Source organism: Heteronotia binoei, chromosome 10, assembly GCF_032191835.1.
Source record: "Heteronotia binoei isolate CCM8104 ecotype False Entrance Well chromosome 10, APGP_CSIRO_Hbin_v1, whole genome shotgun sequence".
NCBI lineage: Eukaryota > Metazoa > Chordata > Lepidosauria > Squamata > Gekkonidae > Heteronotia > Heteronotia binoei.
In genome coordinates, this window is record NC_083232.1 from 81,054,503 (window position 1) to 81,070,697 (window position 16,195).

Here is a 16,195-nt window from a genome sequence, read left to right on the forward strand (position 1 = left end):
TCAAAACACAAGATATATTTCCATTTTTAATATCTCCATCATTTGCTACTCCTCAAACTAGCAATTTTCATAATTCGCTGAAATAGTCTAAGACTCTCGATCCACAGTGTAGAGAGTTGGCAACTCTACATGTGGCCTGGAGTTCTACCAGCATTGTAGGTGAGCTTCAGACTGCAAAGATGAGATCAGTTCTCCTGGAGGAAATGGCAGCTTTGGAGGGGAGACTCTATAGTAAGGATCACATTCCCCTTGATCTCCCTCCCCAAACTCCACCCTTCCCAGGCACCAACCCCCCGAAATGTCCAGGAATCTCCCAAGCCAGTGGTGGCAACAGCACCCCTATATCACAAGTGGTCATAAAGCTTATTCCTGCCCCAGCTGAAGTCGTGGGCTTTCAACTAAGCTGGTGCCCCTTATATTTTTAAAAATGTTTTATCTTAGCTATTCAGGGGGTATTCAAACCCATTTCTTGCTCCATAAAGGGGGTCATTATGTGAAATAAAAGGATCCCAATTCTTCATTTGTATGATAGCTGCTATGGCGTTTATTTTTATGTATTAAAATGTTTATGTGTTTTCTTAATTTTTTAAAAATAAACCAATATTCAAGCTATCTTTAAGGCAAGCAGGGGAAGAGTGAGTAGCAGGATAGTTACTGAAATGACTTTCTATAGCAGGGGTGTCAAACATAGAAGCCCAGAGGTCTTCTATCAGGCCCCCAAGCAACTGCCGTCATCTGCTTCCTTCTCCCTCTCTCTTGATTCCATAAACAGTAATTTGTTAATGAAGACTGGAAAAAGAGGAGGCCGGGAGGAATTTGTGAAACTGAAATATTAGAACCACACACACAACTGCCTGGTTTCTTGTTTGACTTGGACTTTTTATTTTACACTCTCTCTTTTCAATTGTTACAATCAATTACACGCAACAAAACTCTTTTCAGTTGTTACAATCAATTACACGCAACAAAACTCTAGAGTAGTTTTGCCAGCCTTCAGATGGGGACTGGAGTTGTCCAAGAAATATAACAGGTCTCTAGATGCGACATCACCCCAGAGTCAGAAATGACTGGTGCTTGCACAGGAGATTACCTTTACCTTTTAGACTACAGAAATCAATTCCCTCGGAGCAAATGGCAGCTTCGGAGAGTGGAGTCTTATGACATCACATCCGTGCCGAGCTTCTGCCCCTCCCCAAACTCTGACTTTCCCAGGCTTCACCCCCAAATCTCCTGGAAGTTCTCAACCTGGAATTGGCAACTGTCCATAGAGAATGGAGAATTGGTGTACACATAAACACACCCTATTTCCCAGTCCTGTATTTTAAAAAATATTATTAATCATATCCTGCCAGATGTGATAAGATATTTTTCCCACTTGTTTCATAAACCCCTAACCTGAGTGAGTGAATGTTTAGATTTTCAGAGCTCAGCTGCCAAATCTAGTCTGTTCCCAGCATTTCACAGCAGAATATTCTTTCCTGTAAGAACCCGAATGCTCCCACTCATCACTTAATTGGCACTTGGGTTTTCACCCTGAGCAAACAATCAATATCCTCAGATATCCTAGCTGGGATAAAAGAGATTATCAATGCCTGATAGAATAGGGATGTTTTTAATTGCACCGAAGAGCCTGGCAAGTGGTTGTCATGGTTTCTGAGTCTGGCATACAGGAAAAAACCCTCAAAGAATGGTCTGAACAAGTACACAATAGAGTGGAAGATATTTTATTTGAAAAGGACTGCTGTTCAAAACCTGGGGAGTGGGTGGCAGATCTTGCCTGTTGTTGGAGAACACTGCTGGAGAACACTGGTCCTTCACCTGTGAGTCATTTTGCAAAGTTAGCACACCAGCTTTTATTCTTGAAACCACATTTCCCCCTAGCCTTTATGGGAAACTATGGGACCTCCTGTCATATAAAAGGTGGTTTTTGTGGAGCTGATTACTCCAGTGCCCTCTCCAAACGTGTGTGCCATATCTCCAGCCCATTAGCGCCTCTCTGTCTTAACTATGGCCGTTTTCCCACTCACGTTTTACTGGCGCCACGACCATCCTGACGCCGGCGAATCTGCCTGGATTTCGCAACAGAAGCGCCGGCGCTCCCAGAAGCGCCGGCGCTTTCCGTCGCTAAGCCAGCGCAAACGTTTTCCTGCATCTTTGCGATTTCCGTTTGCGCTGGCTTAGCGACGGAAGTAGCCGGCGCTTCTGGGAGCGCCGGAGCTTCTGATGCGAAATCCAGGCAGATTCGCCGGCGTCAGGATGGTCGTGGCGCCAGTAAAACGTGAGTGGGAAAACGGCCTATGCATGGGTGTATGTTGGAACAAATAATAGGAAAAGATGCTATCCCAGATTAGATAAATGACCTGATTAGATAAATGACCTCTGGTGAAAACAATACACCATGTAGTCCTAAACAGAACTATACCTTTCTAAACCTGTTGACTTGAACGGATTTGGGAGGGTGTGACTCTGTTTAGGATTATGCTGACAGTTTATTACATTCCATGTTGGTGACATGTTCTCCTCACGAATACTAAACCTCTATGATTCTCCTTTAAGAGAACTGGCTTTAAGTCAACAGGCTTAGAAAGGTATAGTTCTGTTTAGGATTACACAGTGTATTGGTTTCACGAGAGAAATGCTTGGGACTGCGGTACTGCAGCTTTAACACTCTGCACCACGGGCTCTTTTTATTTAACAAGGAGTCCAATGTAAAAAAGATACAGTTGTGATTTCAGGCTGTGTCACAGTGTTGTTGAAACTAACAGCTTCAATTAGATAGATCAGGGCTTCATTCCTTCTCTTCTTAATGAAGAGGACTTAAAACACTAACCAATCAAAAACATGTTTTGTTTTGTTTTTTTAAATTTCCACTAAATAATTGCTTGATTCAATCCCAAGCCATGTTTTGTGAGGCCAACAAAGCCAACACATCCCATAAGCAAAACCAAATGGAACAAATGGGACATGAAGATTTTTTTAGAAAAGAAAAGAGAATTGGGAAATGGAAATAGATATGGTCCTGCTAACCCAAGGCTTCTCACAGTAAAGAGTTCAGAGTAATAAACACAGCCAATAGATGGCACAACCGTTGTCACTGGTGGAAATTTTAAATTGACTTTACTGCTTATTGGGCAGAGGCACAAAACTGATATTATTAGTGAATGTGTGAAGAGCAGGCTGTGCTGAAATTGTGAATTGCCGTGGGTGGCAGTAGTGATGGAGATGTGGTCTGGGGTGTGAAATGCCCACTGGTGACAACAGTGAGGTCTCCTAGCTTGGCTTTTGGTTTGGGAAAGGGACTCCCTGAGGAATACACAGGGCTTTTTTAGTAGAAAAGGCCCAGCCGGAACTCATTTGCGTATTAGGCCACACCCCATGATGGCACCATTGTTTTACATAGGGCTTTTTTGTAGAAAAAGCCCAGCAGGAACTCATATGCATGTTAGGCCACACCCTCTGATGCCAAGTCAGCCGGAACTGCGTTCCTGCTAAAAAAAAGTCCTGGGAATACATAAAGAAAGAAGGGCAAAGAGATGGTGGTGGGACTTAGTTGCTGTCATCTGCTTCTTATTTAAAGTCTAACTTCTTTGGCCTTCTCTTGAGGTTTCTCTATGGTGTCTTTTCTCCTTCTCTCATTCTTCATGTTGGAATGATCCAATTCATGTGGTTGATTCCCATCTTGTCGTTTACACAGACTGTGCTCTGACCTTTGCATCACTTGCGCTGTGTTCAAAGTTAGTAGCATGCACTGCATAGATAACAGTGTTAGTCACAGCACGGTCGAAGATTAAGAACAGCATTTCCAGCACAGGTGGAGAGACCGATCAATGACTATGTACAATTGCATGCAGGGGGCAGCATACTGGCCAGCTTCTTCTACCCTGAAATGTTATAATATTACCCATGGAACCCACGAAACAAGAAATGCCTCCAAATCTATGCTATCGATGCGTTACTGTGCTGCACCATCCCACCAAGAACACCACCAGCTCTGCTTGCTTCTTTGTTCCTATTCATAGCACCAAGTTCTTTGAAGAAACTCTTAGAACCATCAATGGGAAGATGTGCTTCATAGTTAAAGCAGTCGGGCACCACCTGTTCACAGAGAATGTTTGATTGATAATGGGCACTTGAAGAAGCAGCTCCTCTTTCAGGCACTTCATTAGTCACACAAGCTGTTTGCGTGCCTACTTGGGTTTGAGCAGCCCTCGAATATCATGGGGAAACTCTCAAGAACTTCTCCAATGATCATTGAATTCAAGTGTGTGATTAAGTGGGGCAGCAACAGGGTGCACTTCCTCTATCTGGGCACAGCATTTTCCAGAGAATATGTCAAACAGTGGGGCAGTGATATTGCTAGCATGGCACAATAGGCAGGTTTGATAAGAATGCAGCTCACTTGAATGCAAGGTGGTGAAACTTCAGCATTTGTACATCAGTATGAGGGGGGGGGGGGTTTACAGCTGTCAACTGAAAGCTAGCATTGTGGCCTGAGCTGACATTGCTGTAAATGTGTCTTAAAGGCAACAGAACAATTATTTCTTTCCATTCATCTTTTCCCATGCAATCCTTAGGTGGTTCACAACAGAATGTTCTCAGGGCTCAAAAACATAATGGTGCAACCATTCAAATGTGATGCATAAAGCTATAAGAGTCCAGAAAAATTTAGGGAGCCCCAAATCCTCCAACAAAAGTCCGTATAGTCAAAGTGATGGTATTCCCAGCAGTAATGTATGGCTGTGAGAGTTGGACCATAAGGAAGGCTGAGCGCAGAAGAATAGATGCTTTCGAGCTGTGGTGCTGGAGAAGACTCTTGAGAGTCCCTTGGACTGCAGGAAGATCAAATCAGTCAGTCCTAAGGGAAATCAACCCAGACTGTTCACTGGAAGGTCAGATGCTGAAGCTGAAGCTCAAATACTTTGGCCACCAAATGAGAAGGGAGCACTCACTGGAGCAGATCCTGATGCTGGGAAAGACAGAAGGCAAAAGAAGAAGGGGACGGCAAAAGATGAGATGGCTGGACAGCGTTACTGATGTAACAAACACAAATTTGAGCAGACTTCAGGGGATGGTGGAAGACAGGAGAGCCTGGCGTGACTTTCTCCATGGAGTTGCAAAGAGTCGGACTCTGTGCGACTGAACAACAACAACAAATGAATATTGTGGAAAGGCTACAGGTGAAGCATGAAGAAAGCTTTCCTCCCTTGATTTAAATTGCCCCTTGAAGTTGCAAATACCTGTGGAGGGTGGGGGAGAGGTGCTGTGTGTTTCACTTACTTGGGGCTGCTAGTCAATTCTGGGGAAAAAATCTGTGGACAATCCTGATCACAGATCTCCTGTCATTTCTAGCTTGACCTTTAGGCTGATGCTTTTGAAGCTCTTCACTGAAACATAATCTGCTGTTTTGCGACAGATTTATTGCAGAGGAATCCAGAAATTGCCTCCAATAATTCTGCCCAGTTGACGTAGTTAGTTTTGACTTTTCCGAAGGCACACCAGAGTTCTTATCCCTGAATCACATCATGGTACAGCTTTTCCTAACAGAAAAAAAAATGAAGTTTAGCTTTGCAGATCATTTGATTTAGATTACTCTCCAGGCTATTATTCAAACACTAGTCTCATGAGCTCTTAAGGTCACCATGTAGTCACCAAGGCAACAATGCTCTTTCTTCAGTTATGCTGGGTGCATTTTTATAGGCAAGACATCTGCATAATAAGGATTATTCCCCAAAACCAGAAATACAAGTCAAAGTCTGGGACTGGTGAGAATTAGGAAACAGATTTCTTGAACAATTTAGAAAGCTGAGAAAAGGCTGAGTGGAGAAATAACTCTTCTTGATGAAGACTAAGCATCCAGTGACTTTTCAAAAACTCAGTTATTGTAGCCACAATAAGAGAGGCAGTGATGGCCAGGGCTATTTTGTAGCAGGAACTCCTTTCTTTGCATATCAGGCCAGGTACCTCTGATGTAGCCAATCCTCCTGGTGCTCACAGTAGGCCCTGCATTAAGAGCCCTGTAAGCTCTTGAAGGATTGGCTACATCAGGGATGTGTGGCCTAATATGCAAAGGAGTTCCTTCTGCAAAAAAAAGCCCTGGTCATGGCACTGATGACAGCAGGGTTTAGTGGGCAGGGTGTCTGGCTAGGATCTGGAGGGCCTGGGCTTCAAGTCCTGTCCTTTCCTGGAAGCTCACTGGGTGACCACGGGAGAGTCACTCTGGAAGAGGGCAGAGCAATGTGGTCTGCTGCTCTGGATCTTTCTTTGGGAGAAAAGTGGGGTATAACTCTATAAATAAATAAATGCATTCCTCTTTGCTAGGCATTAAAGACTGGAATCCATAGATCTGAACCCCATCTGTCCAAGGTGACTCTAGGAGCAAACACAAGAATGCCCGCATATAAACGGGGCCTGTGCAACTTGTGGCTCAACAGGCTGTATGCAGATCACCAGCCACACACTGCAGCACATTATAGTTCCAAAAGGCCACCTGCTTTTACTGCTTGCCTTGGACTGTGAAAACAGTTGCACACATGGAGGACCATCATACATGGATGGTGGATGACATTTAGCTGAGTGGATCAGAAGCAGGTGTACAAATTTAAGATAGTTCTATGACTTGTGTGGGCATAGGCTGAGTGCCTACCGTCCAACAGCCCTTTGAGTCCAACCCAGCTGTTGATTCTCCTGTCATTCCTCCCACTACACACACACCCATTCCTTACTGTCGGCTTCTATAAGGGTGTTCTCTGGTAACCATAGCAACAACAGCCAACCAACTGCTGGCCCACTTCTTCAACTTCCCTGCTTTTACAGGGTTCACTTTGTGTGAGGCAGTGGTGATCCTGGGCTCATTAACACTGTGGGGATTGCTTAAGAACGTGAGCATAGTGCAACTGACAAAATAGAGATGTATTCAATATTTAGAAGAAGAAAGACCATGTGGTAGGAGAGCTTGCTTTTTTGTCCCAGATTATCTTGTTGTGGTGTTGTTTGTCAGTCCTGAGGACAAATACACAGTGGGAATACAGGATAGAGAGGAGGATCTTCCTCTTCCTGTCAAAATTCATCTTTCAGAAAGGTACTCCAGAGTTATATTGGGAAACAGGGCAGAAAGTGGCTGTCTCCTACCTGCCCCCCCCCCCCAGCATTCCCTTTATTTGCCCTCTAGGGGCCTCTTGCAGGTGCCTGGTCCCAGGATGTCTCGGTTAACTGTCACTAGGGGAAGGGCCTTCTCGGTTGTGGCCCCTACCCTGTAGAATGCACTCTCTGATGACACTCATGCCCTGCCAAACTTGTTTAATTTCCACAGGGTATGCAAGGCTGAATTGTTTAGGTTGGCCTTTGGAGAGTATGTGTTTAGATTGTTTTGTTAGTGGTATGCAGCTAGCTACATATTTTATATTTATTATCTGCTTTTGTGCTGCTTTTAACTTATTTATACTGTTATAATGTTGTAAGTTGCCACGAGACCCTTTGGATGAGCAACGACTAAAATTTTTAATTCATAAATACACACTGGCATGTATCCAACCTAAGGTTGCCAGGTCTGTGTTGAAAAATACCTGGAGACTTTGGGGGTTGAGCTGGGAGAAGGTGGGGTTTGGGGAGGGGAGGGGCCTGAGCATGGTACAATACTATAGAGTCTACTCTTCCAAGCAGCCATTTTCTCCAGGGGTGCTGATCTCTGCCAGCTGGAGTTCACTTGTAAAAGCAGGAGATCTCCAGGCCCTACATGGAGGCTGGCAACCCTAATCCAACCATCCTTGGAATTTTCCCATCTCCTCCATCAGCTACATCCTGCTGAGTCTCCTAGAATTTTATTCCTGCAGGCCAGGGAAACCAAAGGGCAAATATTGAGTCTGTGAGGGAAGGCGAAACAGAAATCACCATGTCAGATTTTGGAACATGCTGTGGGTGGGTTATGGTTGCCAGCTCCAGGTTGGGAAATTCCTGGGAATTTGAAGGAACAGTCTGAGGAAGGACCTCAGCGGGGTATAATGTCATTGAGTCCACCATCTAAAGCAGCCATTTTCTCTAGGGGAATGGTTCTCGGTTACTTGGAAATCAGTTGTAATTTGAGGAGATCTTCAGGCTGCACCTTGAGGTTAACTGAGTATTAAGAGATAAAGTTCTAAATTGACCAATCAAGGAAGCTGAGAGAGTTTCCATTCATGCAATTTATTTTTTGTTCATTTTTACACCACCACAGGAAATAATAATATGGCAGGCAAGAAAAAAGAAATTCAGCTGCAGGTATACATCTTGCCTTTCCCTTGAACAATTTAACTGTTTGCTTGAAACCTCAGCACTTTAGAGCTAACAAAATTCTATGTTTGCTTCACTTTAGGCAACAATACTCAATCAAACTCAGTGGGATGAAATGTTGTTAGTAAAAGGCCTAACAGGTGTGTTTCTCCCTTTTTACTTTTAAACCCTAAATTGCCTAGATGGATGGATAGACAAATAGATAGAGGTTTCATTTTGCTGCTGGGTGCCTGCTCCACATCACACTGGTTCCTAAAATGTGTGTTTCCTGCTTTGCTGCATGGGGTCCCTTACACAAAATGCGTCACATGAATTTTCACATCATTGTTACTTTTCAGACATTGCTTTATATTAACACCCTGTTGCAGGGCTGTATTAGCTATTCTTGGTGCTGACCGGCCAAGAGAAAGATGTCCTCTCCTTTAGTAGATCATCCATCCATTCATTCATCTTTTAGGCCACGCTTCTCTGCAAGCAGTCAGGGTGGCTTACATCAGGTAAAAACAACTCAATTGAATTAAGTTAATAATTAAAACACAGTACAAATCCCAAAATAAAAATGAATCCAAATGGTGGATAATTTGGAGTAGAATTGCAGCTCACCAAAGTATCTAGGGTCAGGCGGGGGGATGCGAAACCTAGGAGTGCCAGACTAGTTGCTGTCCCATCACCAGACCTCAGATTCAGCAGGAGCTCACGAGTGCAGCTCCTGAACCTTTCTGAAGGTTCTCCCTCTTCCTCCCCACCTACCTTGTCCACTGAATAGTAGGTGAAGCTGCATAACAATCCCTGGATTAGGAGAGTGAGCAGCCAGCCAGCCACCAAGGGCTTTACCATGCCCCCTGCAGCCCTCATTAACCCTTGGAGAAGCCCATGCCACCCTTTCTCCACTTCTTATGTGATTTTGGCCGGCGGGTGGCTTGCTAGCCTTTGACTGGAGGGTGGTGGCACAGGAGATCTGCAGCCAGCCCAAGCAAGCCTCATCACCTGGGGCTCTCCTTTCTTGCATCGGGTTGCTTCTGGCTGGGGGAGGGATGGGGGTGGCATATGCTAATGAGTTATGCTAATGATCTCAACCTTGTATTTTTCTTCAAAATGACGCCTGCCCATCACTGTCCTCAACCAAAGGCCTGGTGGACATCTCTGCCTTACATGCCCTGCATAAAGGTAGTAAATCCTGCAGGGCATGGATATCCTCGAGCAGAGAGTTTCATCAGGCAGGGGCCAGGGTCAAAAAGGCCCTGCTTGAGGACAGCCAGATTTCTCTCAGGCCAGGAACCACCAGAAAATTTGTAGTGCCTTGGGGTAATGCTCTATTAGGGGCATACTGAGAGAGGCAGTCCCGAAGGTATGCAGATCCCTGCTTCTTAATGTATGGAATGGAATGTAGATGTTTAATGTATGGAAATAGGCAATTGAGGCTTTATGTGGCATGGATTTACAGCAGGTCAAACTATTGTTAAAGAGACAGCAGGGCCATTTTGAACATTGGCAACCCTATGAAGAAGGTTATACAAACCGTTTATCAAGGGTTGTAGAAAAGTATACTACCCAGATCCAACTCAAATATCATATGAGAGCAAATCATGAACAATGGGGCCAGTTTCATGGGGCCATGGTCTCCAGAATTTTGTCCTCCTGGTAATCTCCACTCCCCACCAACCTTGACCAGGAGAATTCTTGAGTATGAGTTTCCAGATGGAACAAAACCAGCAACTCCTTTCTATCAGGGATTCAATTTCTGGTCTACAGAGCTCTTGATTAAGCCCATAGTGTATGAAATTGCATACCTGAAAAGCAAGACGCAGAAAGCCACCATCTGATATCAGCAGGGCACTGAAAGGGCTGATTCTGGTGCTCACTAAACCTGCACATTTATGATGTGGAGCAGGCGCCCAGCAGCAGTGGAATTCCTGCAACTGAACAGAAGTTGTGCAATTATGCACATGATGGAGTAGCCCTGGCCTAAGGTTACTCTTTGCCACTAATTCACATTAACCGCTATTAATTTGCAGCCTTTTCCCTGGAATTTGGCATAAGGGTAATGTTAGCACTGGCACACTTCCAGTTTTCCAGTTTCTCCTCTGCAGATGCAGAGAAGCTAATTGCTCGTTTAGGGGGGAAATGGTACTTGAGGACCAACTGTGCATGTCTCTGTGTGTTTTCAGTAGTGGATGTGTATCAGGCTTGGTGTGGGCCTTGCAAAGCAGTGGTGACCCTGTTCAGAAAGTTAAAAAATGAATACGGTGAAGATGACCTTCTACATTTTGCTGTGGTAAGGATATAAATAGTCAACTTTCCAATGAGAAATACATTTTTACTATTACTTTCTTTCATTAGTGATCTTGAAGTGGGTTACCGACTCTGAGTTGGGATATTCCTGGAGGTTTGGGAATGGAGCCTGGGTTGGGTGAGGTTTGGGAAATGACCTTCAAAGCAGCCATTTTCTCCAGGGAACTGATCTCTGTAATCTGACTAGAGATCAGTCGCACCTCTGGAAGAATGCCTGGTCCCACCTGGGGATTGGCAACCCTATGTGAAGTCTGTAATTAAATTTCAGTGGCTTGTCATTCTTGCTTGCAATCCAAGTCAAGCATTATGACCCAGGGGTTTCCTTCAGCTCTGGTAGTATACCACACTGAAGAATTGCTTCCACCCACCCCCTCAGACATCCATTAGCCTGGACGCTGTTGTCCCTTTGGCCACTCGGGAGAGAGGTGAATCTCCTATCAGCATTTAGGATTACCCTCTTCAAATTGGCACCTGGAGTTTTCCTGGAATTACAATTGATCTCCAGTAGGGTTCCCAGGTCCTCTCATTGTCCCAGGGGGGATTTGGAGAGCATTCTGGAGGTGGGTGGGGACATTGTATAGGGGATGCATTAGTTTGGGGCAAAATCTACGGTTAGATTGAGCTTAAACCATAGCGTTTGCCCCAAAACCAGAGATGCCATCACTGCCAGGTGATGTCATTGCATTGGGGTTATCGCATAGATAGAAATTTAGATAGATATTTATTTATGGCAAAAGCCAGCAACCTAGACAAAAAGAATATCTATAAATATCCATAAGAACAATCTGTAAAAACATGATAAAAGTATTACAATATTATTAAAATTGAGAAATATACTGAAATGGCCATTAAGACAAACATATTATGGTATTTTAAGCTACTAATAATTTTTTTGTCCTAAAGGTGAACCAACCAAATTTAGCTATTTTAAGAGTAACTACAGGATATTTACCCTCCAGGAGTTCTTTGGTATATTTTTTGACTGCTAGTAGGGGGAGTAATCATAGGAGGCAGGAAGGTTTCCCTAAACTTACTATACACTTTGCATTCATAAAAGACATGAACTAATGACTCTATGCCATCATTACAGCAAGGGTATATACGAGCTTCACAGGGGATTTTCCTGTATCTACCCTCTGTAACTGCAGAAGGGCGGGCATCCCACCTCATAAGGGAGAAAATTCTTCTGTATTCATGGTTTTCTAGGTGATATAAATATGGCATGGGAGATATGCTGTTGTGTTGTGACACACTTCCAGTAATTTTGGACACCCTTCGTCTGACACAACTTATTTAAACCTGGAACCAATGCTCAATGAATACATGGACGTTAGTCTAGTTAGTTTCCTTAAGGCATTAGCAGTTCTCCGGAGGTTTGAATAAGTTGTGTCAAACGAAGGGTGTCCAAAACACGCGAAATTACCGGAAGCGTGTCACGATACCACTACTGCTTTGAAAATCTGCATCTGCTGTGGAAGAAACTGACCGGCACGTTCTCGTGCATCTATAGAGCCCTGCTCTCTAACTTGGTGGACTCTCATTGTCGTATTTTGGAGCAACTGGTTGTTGCAATTTATTCTGTGAATTATTGTGCATAGATTAGTGTTCTTTACTCTATCTCTATTAATTGTGGAATCAACTGCGATATCGTTACCAGATTCAATTATAAGACTGAATTGAAGTGCATAATTGGAAATTGTACTAGCGACTGAGCGTTATAATTGTTTTCCACACGGTTTTCTCCAGGCTATCAACTTCCAGGTGGTTCTCATGGGATTCCACCTGATCTCCAGGCAACAGATATCAGTTCTCTTGGAGGAAGGTGAACTGTATTGCATTATAACCCACTGAAGTCCTTCCCCTACCCAAACCCTGCCCTTCCCAGGCTCCACCCCCAAAATCTCCAGATATCTCCTAACCTCGAACTAGCAGCCCTAAAAACCAAGCACTTCAAACTACTGTGTTTTCAGTGGGGAAGTGCTTAATCTCCCTCCCATTAAAATTAGTGAGATTTTAGAGGGCTCAGTTTTTATTAGGTTCTGCCTAAATTGTTTCACAAAACCCAGATAGAATTAATTATTAATGTTTTCAGTAGTAACTTCATGGTTTCATTGGCAGCGAGGTGACAGTAAGAACACTGAGGAGGGAAACGAAGGAAGAAATCCCTGCGCTGAAAACCAAAATGCCTCATTGAATCCGCCAGTAGCAGAAAATAAGAAGTCTTACCGTATGCTGAATTTGTTTGTTTTTTAGGCGGAGGCTGATAGCATTTTGACTCTCACCCCATTTAGAGACAAATGTGAACCAGCTTTCATCTTCTGTGTGGTAAGCACACAATTATCGTATTGTTCTCAACTAATTTATTCAAGATTAAGATTCCAGTCTGAAAATAGGTCTCCGGCACTAAAATATGAACTGTATTTAAAAAGGTCTGACTTCATGTACATGGAATTCCTGGTGACAGACATGTGATCGGTACATCGTGCGCACAGAACAGGGCCAGCCTATCTATGTGGTATATTTAAGCGACCACCAAGGGCACCAGAGGTGGGGAGAGGGGGGCCACCAAATCCAGTCTGTCGCTGCCCCGCCTGTGGCATCAGGGTGTGCTGCGGCAACCAGCAATCCTGAGCTGAGCCCCTGACTCCAGTGGGCAGCCCTCAGCCAACCTGCATCCCCCTCCCTCAAGGAGCAATTGTGGTAGCAGGCCTTCATCTAGGGTTGCCAGGTCCAACTCAAAAAATATCTGGGGACTTTGGGGGTGGAGCCAGGAGAGATTGGGGGTGGAGCCAGCAGCAAGGTTGTGACAAACATCATTGAACCCCAGAGGGAGTTCTGGCCATCACATTGAAAGGGACCGCACACCTTTTAAATGCCTTCCCTCCGTTGGAAATAATGAAGGATAGGGGCACCTTCTTTGGGGGCTCATAGAATTGGACCCCCTGGTCCAATCTTTTTGAAACTTGGAGGGTGTTTTAAGGAAAGGCACCAGATGCTATGCTGAATATTTGGTGGCTCTACCTAAAAAAACCAGCCCCCCCCAGATATCCGTGGCTCCATTATACCCTATGGGAATCAGTCTCCATAGGGAATAATGGAGTGCCCAGCAGATATTTCCCCCCCCCCCCACACACCCTGCTTTCTGATGACTCTGAAGTGGTGGGGGGCTTCAGACCAGGGGATACTCTGCCCCATCCCGGGGATTGGCAATCGTGCCTTCTTTCTCTTTCCCTCCTCCCCTCCATCAGGTTGGGACTGGCTGGCAGGGGGTGAGGCTTTTTTCCAGGGGCATTTTTGCTTCCCAGTCCACTCCTGTTCTGGCACTGCAGCAAGCCACAGCCCGCTCCCCCCCTGAGTTTCAGAGGGTAGCCATGTTGGTTTGCTAGATTTGCGCCCAGCAGCAGCTGTGAGACCAACTAGATTTCCTGGGAAGAAGGTTTTGAGAGCCAAAACTCCTTTTGTCAAACAGCTTCAGTGGGAACAGTGTGAGGGGCTTGGCTTTCCCAAAATGCAGTGTGGGGGGGAGAAAAGGCAGAGACAGATGATTCCCTGCTGTGCAGTGGGGGGAGGGTTTGCCAGATTCCTTGAAGTGCAGGATAGGGTGGTCAACTCTAGATTTGGAAGTCCCTGAAGATTTGGGGTTGGACCTCAGGGAGAGTAGGGTTTGGGGAGGAGAGGGACCTCAGTGGAGCATAATAAAGTATACCCTCCAGAGCAGTCATTTTCTCCAGGGGAGCTTCTCTGTCAACTGAGATAGTCATAATTTTGGAAGATCTTCAGGCCACACCTGGAGGTTGGCAACCCTTGTGTGGGGGAAGCAGCAAAATTCCTTGGGCCGGCTCTGTGTGTGAAATACCACATAGATAATGCCATGATCATGAGGATGAGCTCAAAGGTTTCCCAGTCTCCATGCGGCTGAGATGGCTCCCTCATTCTCTACCACTCCCCAAAACTAAGTTCCATATAGTTCCTCCCCCACACCTTGCGCTCATAGAATTGCCTGTAGGGTTGCCTGGAGATCCCCTGCTTTTACAACTGATCTCCAGCCAGCAGAGACTCTATGGCATTGTACCATGCTGAGGCTCCTCCCCTCCCCAAACCCCACCCTCTCCCAGATTCACCCCCAAAGTCTCCAAGTAACCTTAAGAATTGGCCAACCTAAGGCCCAGTTAAAGTTTATTTATTTCATTTGTACCCTGCCTATGTCCCCAGTGGGGATTTAAAGCAGCTTACATTATTCTCTGTGCCACCGCCTTGTGAGGTTGGTTAGGCTGGGATGTGTGGATGGCCCTAAGCCTAAGTCAATCCAGCAAGCGTCCATCACAGAGTGGGGATTCCAGCCTGGGCCTCCCAGTTCCTAATCCCCACACTCTCTAACCACTACACCACCCTGCCTCTCAGTGCAATGTTGGCAAGGTGAATGAACTCATCAGGGTGAGTTTGCACTGCATCTTTTAGAGACTTGCCCACTCTAGGCACTTGGTGCCCATGCCTCTCTGTCAGGAGGATCATGGGTGCCACAAACTCCTGGTATGCATGGTTGGATGCCCCTAAGCAGGATGACAGAAAGGGGCTCACCTGAGTGCAAAATCCCAGAGAAAAGCATTTGGCCTAGCCATGCCACCTCTATATCAAGTCATAATACCATGACAGATTTCTATTGCCCTTCCTCGTTTATTTGCAACTTGTGCCAAATTGTTTTCTCTTGAGAATGCAAAAATCTCATAAGTAGAAGCAAGCAAAGCTATCTAAGCTGAGACACTCAAGCCTGGAAAATAACACACTGCTAGAAGCCAATTAAAACACGTAACACAAAACTGTCATCTATTCCTGCATGTTTAAAAATGATTATCATGTTTGTTTACAGGATGGCAAAATGATAGATATAGTAAGAGGTGCAAATGGACCTCTCTTGACTAAAAAAGTAGTGACAATAATAGAACAAGAGAGAAAAATCGTAGCAGGAGAAATGACCCGGCCGGAGGTAATGTTGCTATATCTTACCGCCAGCAATTTTATTAAAAAGTGTAGTTGCTTTTTCTCTCATATGTCCTATCTTTTGCTCAACTCCTGATTGCAGTTTCTTTCCTGTTTTGCACGTATTCCTAGTTTTATGCAAGTGAACTGGCTGCCATATTTTTATTACTATTATTATTATCCATCATTCATGTTGATTTTATTCTCTCTCTCTCTCTCTCTCTCTCTCTCTCTCTCTCTCACACACACACACACACACACACACACACACACATGGAGGAGCCTTGGCTCAGTGGTAGAATATCTACTTTGCATGCAGAAGGCCCTGGTTCAACCCCTGGCATCTCCAGCTAAAACAGTCAAGTAGAAGGAGATGTGAAAGACCCTGCCTGAGATCCTTTTGGAAGGAAAATGCCAGAAGGAGGCTAGAAAGCTAATCTGCTGGAAAGCTATTAGCCACAGCGTATTGTTGGAACTCTCTGTCTGGGCAGTGATGCTCTGTATTCTTGGTGCTTGGGGGAAGGTAACAGTGGGAGGGCTTCTAGTGTCCTGACCCCACTGATAGACCTCCTGATGGCACCTGTTTTTGTTTTGTTTCATTTTATTTGCCACTGTGTGACATGGAGTGTTGGACTGGATGGGCCATTGGCTTGATCCAGCG

At 44.9% G+C, this 16,195-nt stretch overlaps 2 protein-coding genes across 2 annotated transcripts in view; one reads left to right on the forward strand and one right to left on the reverse strand.

Moving 5' to 3' along the window:
- LOC132577940 (probetacellulin-like) overlaps positions 1–16,195 on the reverse strand; it is a 572,782-nt gene that overhangs the window by 139,446 nt on the left and 417,141 nt on the right. The window lies entirely within an intron of this gene.
- Positions 1–16,195, forward strand: part of NME8 (NME/NM23 family member 8) — a 45,427-nt gene that overhangs the window by 6,390 nt on the left and 22,842 nt on the right. Inside the window, exons 2-5 of the mRNA XM_060248191.1 lie at positions 8,348–8,405; positions 10,434–10,540; positions 12,811–12,882; positions 15,425–15,541. Coding sequence (XP_060104174.1) covers positions 8,348–8,405; positions 10,434–10,540; positions 12,811–12,882; positions 15,425–15,541 — 354 coding nt within the window. The remainder of the gene's footprint in view (positions 1–8,347; positions 8,406–10,433; positions 10,541–12,810; positions 12,883–15,424; positions 15,542–16,195) is intronic.